The sequence below is a fragment of the Marmota flaviventris genome, chromosome 7 (genome assembly GCF_047511675.1).
Source record: "Marmota flaviventris isolate mMarFla1 chromosome 7, mMarFla1.hap1, whole genome shotgun sequence".
In the NCBI taxonomy this organism is placed as follows: domain Eukaryota; kingdom Metazoa; phylum Chordata; class Mammalia; order Rodentia; family Sciuridae; genus Marmota; species Marmota flaviventris.
In genome coordinates, this window is record NC_092504.1 from 58,188,455 (window position 1) to 58,195,546 (window position 7,092).

The 7,092-nt window shown below is 34.8% G+C and overlaps 1 protein-coding gene across 1 annotated transcript; it reads left to right on the top strand.

Moving 5' to 3' along the window:
• Positions 1–293: 293 nt before the first annotated feature.
• Cxcl8 (C-X-C motif chemokine ligand 8) lies at positions 294–3,440 on the top strand. The gene is made up of 4 exons (XM_027950870.2): positions 294–428; positions 1,318–1,453; positions 1,710–1,793; positions 2,226–3,440. The coding sequence occupies exons 1-4, from the start codon at positions 365–367 to the stop codon at positions 2,245–2,247; spliced, it is 306 nt and encodes a 101-aa protein (XP_027806671.1). The 5' UTR covers positions 294–364; the 3' UTR covers positions 2,248–3,440.
• Positions 3,441–7,092: the final 3,652 nt, after the last annotated feature.

Consider the following 7,092-nt stretch of genomic DNA (forward strand, 5'->3'; position numbering starts at 1 on the left):
ATAAATAGAGGAATATCACTGACAATAGTTTATTAAACCGGGAAGCTTGGGTATATAAAAATATTTGTTAACATTATTTCAAAGATCAAAGAAAACTTCAATCATACTAAAAACGTGATAAGGAACTGATCAGGGAAGTCTGATGACTCAGGTTTAGCTTCGAGGGCAGGAGGTGGTTGCATATTGTGGAATTTCCTCTGACATAATGCAAGGATGAGGGTGCATCTATTCTCTAGTGTTGTGATAATATAAAAAGCCAGAGGAACACTCCATTCAGCACAGATCCTCAGAGACAGCTGAGAACACAGCTTCTAGAACAAGAGCGAAAAGGAAACCAGAAGAAACCACTTCATCTTGAGTAAACATGACTTCCAAGCTGGCCGTGGCTCTCTTGGTAACCTGCCTACTTTCTGCAACTCTCTGTGAAGGTAAGCACAGCTTTCCATTTGTCTCAATGTGATCTCCAGGTTGCAAAACTACCCTAAATGCATTGAGAACAAACACCAGGAAGACAAAATAATCTTTGTAGTTATTTAATGTTAAGTTGAAGTTTTAGTATTTAGGCTGTATAACACTTGGGAAATTATAAAGTTTGATTAATATAGACACTGCTCTTATAATTTATATTCTGCAATATGCATATATTTCATATAAAACTTTAATTGATAGAATATTCCATTAAGGACAACAGTTAACCAAATTATCTATTAATATTGAGCAGGTTTAATTCAGATAATTCAACTCCAAATAGTGCTATTTTACAAGCTTCTAATAATTATCAATTCCTTTTAGGTTTAAAGATACCCTGATTGCTGACCTTGAGTTTGCTCCAATGAAATAAACAGTTTATAATGCTGATAGTATACATTTCTATAGTTTTTCTTTTAAGCAGTAAGGATTTTAGTATGATATGACACCTCTGTGAAATTCATTTACATTTTCTGTTAAGTCTTTCAGAAAGCAGTTTCTATGTTGGTGAACTTAGTTTGCATGTGTTAAATAGCACTTCATTATTACAGATGATTATGTAATACTGATTGGAAGAAACGGTATAATGAAGATGTCAGCCTAGCACAAAGATAACTCTAATGTTTTATGTAGAAAGCTATTCGATGTTTTTAGCAATAACTTTAAAATAGAACAAAACTTAGGTCAAGGGCTAGGACATCATCTGGACCTCAGGGTCAAGACTGGGTTTTCTAGAATGTGATGTTTTCTATGTTACTAAGACAATTATGTTGGGATCAAAGAGGGAATAGCTAGCAGAGCTGTACCTCTTGATGAAATCCCTAACCATTCTTTATTTCTTCTTCACAGCTGCAGTTCTGGCAAGGATTGGCACAGAACTTCGATGCCAGTGCATAAAAACTCATTCCACACCTTTCCACCCCAAATACATCAAAGAACTGAGAGTGATTGAGAGTGGACCACACTGTGCCAATTCAGAAATCATGTAGGTACTTTAAAAAATGATTAGTTAATTTGCTTAAGCAAACCTAAAATTGAGGAAAGTGGAAATATCCAGGAAAATTCTAGGTACTGGGAATATAGAAGTGAGCAAAACAAAGCAAAACTGATAGAACAAAACTTAGGTCAAGGACTAGTTTGAAGTTGAAGGCTATTTTGGTCTTAGATCATGCTTGTACTTGAGGAACCATGGTTAGAATGGGAAAGATAAATACTGCTATTAACCATCTCTCCCATTTCAGTGTCAAGCTTGTTGATGGAAGAGAGCTTTGCCTGAACCCCAAGGAAAAATGGGTGCAGAAGGTTGTGGAGCTATTTTTGAAGAGGTAAGTTTTTTAGAAAATTATTTAAATTCTTCATTTATTCGGAGGCATAGAGTCCCAAAGTCAGACCATTAATTTCCTGCTGCTGCTTCTGAAAGTCTTTTAATTAAAAACTTTTTAAAAATAAAAAGCAGCAATACTGAGATTGCTATATTTATAACTGGTAAAACCATGCATTTCAGCTTGTCCAGGGAGTCTGCTTATGCTTGTGACCTGTATCATGAGGAAGGTTTCCTCTGTACTTCACAAGTGTTCTATTTTAGATATTTTTTCTGATCTCCATATATACAGTCAAAATTATAAGACATTTCTAACACATGAATGTCTGAAAATACATTAATTTTTCAAGAAAATATATTTTCAAGAACCCTACTTGTCTCCTTATTAGAACATTGATAATATTGAATTATTTTATTCTCTTTTGTTTATTTTCAGGGCTGAGAATGAAAATCCATGAGAAAAAAAAAAAAGTGTTCTCCATGGTATCCAAGAATTCTTCAGTAAAGATGCCAATGGAATTTCAAACAAATCTGATTCAGCACTTCATGTATTGTGTGGTTGTGTTATGAGGCTGCCAGATAAAATACAGGATGCCCAGCTAAATTTAAATTTCAGTAAAACAACAGATATTTTTTCATGGCGTCATGCAACATGTAGGATGTATTCGTTTAAAACAACTGTTTGAAACTGTCAAAGTTTAGGAATTAGAATTGCTAGAAATGTGATATTTCAAAATTACATAAAAATGATGGCACAATGATGTTTTCTGTAAATCCAAATTTAGCTGGAAATCATAGATTTTTTTATTTGTGAAATCTGGCAGATTCATATCTCATCTGCAGACCAAGATCCACGAATCTTTGGTTTCTCCTTTATTCCTAAACTGGGGAAAAACATATCAGTTTTTCCATCCTACCTCACAGGGATGTTTTGAGGACATGTGGAAGCACTTTAAGTTCTTTTTGTGGTCATGTTAATTATTTTCAAGTGTAACTTATTCGCCTATTTATTATTTATATATTTATTTAAACATCAGATATAGTTATATTTGTGCATGAATTTGAAACAATGGAAAAGGGAAAGAAAGAATCTTGGTTGATAAAATAGTATAGTGATGTTAGAGTGAATTTATATTTATTGTAGATATTAAATTTAGTTATATTATAGAAAATTTGATCAGAATTTCCAGACTTAGTGGGAAAAAAAGATAATCAGTTAAAATTTATTAAATGTAAACAACAAATAATGTTTCACTGTAGGTGTGTCATTGTTACCTGAAATTTTAGTTGAGCCGACAATCCTAGTTTTGATGATCTTGCTCTTTCCTTGTTATTGGTAGCTTGTTAGCAGTGCTATGATGAATTACAGAATCCTGAGTTAGTATTACTTTTCTCAAAACAGTCAAATTTCAACAGTAAGCAAAGTAATTTCTTAGTGACGAAAATTTATTTACAATGTACAAATACATTCTCATAATTTGATTTAAATGATTGTTTTTTAACTACCATTGTTTTTAAGATGCTTTTATGAATTCCCAAAGACTTTTTTCTACTATGTATGATATCATGGATATATAAATGTAACTACAAAACATTTAAAATATAATTTATTATGAAAGTCATCAGATGTTTGTCTTTCTTTGTTGCTTTAACTTATTGTATATCTACTTGCTTATATTAAAATAAAATTTGATCCAAAAACAAATATTCTGCTTTAGGATTTCATGTACTATTTATCTTTTATTACAGATAAGCAGAACCCCTTTCCAGATATGGGTTACAGACAGCTTTGGTTTCCAACATAGGATGTTGGAAATTTTCTTTCAAATTCCCACAGCATACTGTTATGCTAATAAGTCTGACTTTAGATTTTCAACCAACCAGTCTATGTGTCCGAATATCTGAATGCAGATGGATGATTACTTAAAGAGGGAAGAAAGTACACATTATGATGTGTTTATCAGCAATTGAGAAGTAAAACTGACACATATAAGACAATATAGGCTAAAATATAATTATTTATAATCTGTGATAGAGAGAAAAGCCTGTTTCCTCTTATAGTTCCCAATTTACATTAACTCACATAGAAGTAATAAAAATTTAATAAAGTAATAAAGAAACCAACTGGAAATTCAATGCTGATTTTCAGTGTTCAGAAACATCTTGATTGTTTCCTTCTAGAGATTTCTCCCTGCCTATATCTCTTCCCAGGCCATGTCTTGGGACTCTTATTTTTCCTCGGTGTTCTGACTGAATTTCATTTCCATATTCTTCTCTCTCACTTCAAGGTTTCTGTCCACCCCACTTTGCAGTCTGTCATCCTGTGGGTCTCATAGATGAGTGAATAAGTAAGATAATAAAGTAGTTTTTTTAAAGAGTAGCTAGACAATACATAGCATTCTTTGAAAGAAGAAGCCAGGGGTTATCTAACATAACTAGTCTACGCTTTTGAAAGAAATTCTGAACTAGATCTGAAGGATAAGTAGGAGATAGCTGCACAAAAGGAAGAAGGGTATATAGAGAAGAGCAGTCTAGACAGAGGGAAGAAGTAATCTTGAGGCAAGAGCACAACACGATTGGAGAAGTGAAAGAATTTCAGTGTGACTGGCCTTGGGCATGAAACAGAAAAAGTACCAGCAACAAAATACAATGTATTTTTCAAAAAGCTTAGCACAAAAATGAAAATTTTGGTGGATTTCAAATTGTGAACACTAGATGCAATTCTTTTGCATCTCTTTCCAAAAGAGAAGTGGAAGGCCAGAAAAGCAACTCAAAAAGTCCCCTTTTAGGAGCTTTTAAGTGCTGGTTGAAGAGTGAGTCAATGAAAAACTCCCAACCTTATATAAAACCTCTTTTTTTTTTTTTTAATTTTTTTTTTATTGGTTGTTCAAAACATTACACAGCTCATGACATATCATCTTCCATACATTTGATTCAAGTGGGTTATGAACTCCCATTTTTTACCCCAAATACAAGTTGCAGAATCACATCGGTTACACATCCACATTTTTACATAATACCATATTAGTGACTGTTGTATTCTGCTACCTTTCCTATCCCCTACTATTCCCCCTCCCCTTCCCTCTCATCTTCCCTCTCTACCCCATCTGCTGTTGTTTAATTCTCTCCCTTGTTTTTTTTTTTCCCTTTCCCCTCACAAACTCTTATATGTAATTTTGTGTAACAATGAGGGTCTCCTTCCATTTCCATAGTTTCCCTTCTCTCTCCCTTTCTCTCCCCCCACTCGTCTCTGTTTAATGTTAATCTTTTCCTCATGCTCTTCTTCCCTGTTCTGATCTTAGTTGCTCTCTTTATATCAAGGAAGACATTTGGCATTTGTTTTTTAAGGATTGGCTAGCTTCACTTAGCATAATCTGCTCTAATGTCATCCATTTCCCTGCAAAATCCATGATTTTGTCATTTTTTAGTGCTGCGTAATACTCCATTGTGTATAAATGCCACAGTTTTTTAATCCATTCATCTATTGAAGGGCATCTGGGTTGATTCCAAAGTCTAGTTATTGTGAATTGTGCTGCCATGATCATTGATGTGGCAGTATCCCTATAGTATGCTCTTTTAAGGTCCTCAGGGAATAGACCGAGAAGGGCGATAGCTGGGTCAAATGGTGGTTCCATTCCCAGCTTTCCTAGGAATCTCCATACTGCTTTCCATATTGGCCGCACCAGTTTGCAGTTCCACCAGCAATGTACAAGCGTACCCTTTTCCCCACATCCTCGCCAGCACTTATTGTTGCTTGACTTCATAATGGCTGCCAATCTTACTGGAGTGAGATGGTATCTTAGGGTGGTTTTGATTTGCATTTCTCTGACTGCTAGAGATGGTGAGCATTTTTTCATGTACTTATTGATAGATTGTATGTCCTCCTCTGAGAAGTGTCTGTTCAGGTCCTTCGCCCATTTGTTGATAGGGTTGTTTGTTATCTTGTTGTTTAATTTTTTGAGTTCTTTGTATATTCTGGATATTAGGGCTCTATCTGAAGTGTGAGGAGTAAAGATTTGTTCCCAGGATGCAGGTTCCCTATTTACCTCTCTTATTGTTTCTCTTGCTGAGAGAAAACTTTTTAGTTTGAGTAAGTCCCATTTGTTGATTCTAGTTATTAACTTTTGTGCTATGGGCGTCCTATTAAGGAATTTGGAGCCCGACCCCACAATGTTTAGATTGAAGCCAACTTTTTCTTCTATCAGGTGCAGAGTCTCTGATTTGATATCTAGGTCCTTGATCCATTTTGAATTTACTTTTGTGCATGGCGAGAGAAAGGGGTTCAGCTTCATTTTGTTGCATATGGATTTCCAGTTTTCCCAGCACCATTTGTTGAAGATGCTATCCTTTCTCCATTGCATGCTTTTAGCGCCTTTATCAAATATAAGAAAGTTGTAATTTTGTGGATTGGTCTCTGTGTCCTCTATTCTGTACCATTGATCCACCTTCCTGTTTTGGTACCAGTACCATGCTGTTTTTGTTACTATTGCTCTGTAGTACAGTTTGAAATCTGGTATCGCTATACCTCCCGATTCACACTTCCTGCTTAGAATTGCTTTTGCTATTCTGGGTCTTTTGTTTTTCCATATGAATTTCATGATAGCTTTATCTATTTCTACCAGAAATGCCGTTGGGATTTTGATTGGCATTGCATTGAACCTGTAGAGAACTTTGGGTAATATCGCCATTTTGATGATGTTGGTTCTGCCTATCCATGAACAGGGTACATTTTTCCATCTTCTAAGATCTTCTTCTATCTCTCTCTTTAGGGTTCTGTAGTTTTCATTGTATAAATCTTTCACCTCTTTTGTTAGGTTGATTCCCAAGTATTTTATTTTTTTTTGAGGATATTGTGAATGGGGTGGTTTTCCTCATTTCCATTTCAGAAGTTTTGTTACTGATATACAGGAATGCCTTTGATTTATGCGTGTTGATTTTATATCCTGCCACTTTGCTGAATTCATTTATCAGTTCTAGTAGTTTCTTTGTAGACCCTTTTGGGTCTTCTAAGTATAGGATCATATCGTCCGCAAATAGTGATATTTTAAGTTCTTCTTTTCCTATTTTTATGCCTTTAATTTCTCTTGTCTGTCTAATTGCTCTGGCTAGTATTTCAAGGACTAAATTAAATAGAAGAGGTGAGAGAGGGCATCCCTGTCTTGTTCCAGATTTTAGCGGGAATGCCTTCAGTTTTTCTCCATTTAGAATGATGCTAGCCTGAGGCTTAGCATATATAGCTTTTACAATGTTGAGGTAAGTTCCTGTTATCCCCAGTTTTTCTAGTGTTTTGAACATAAAAGGAT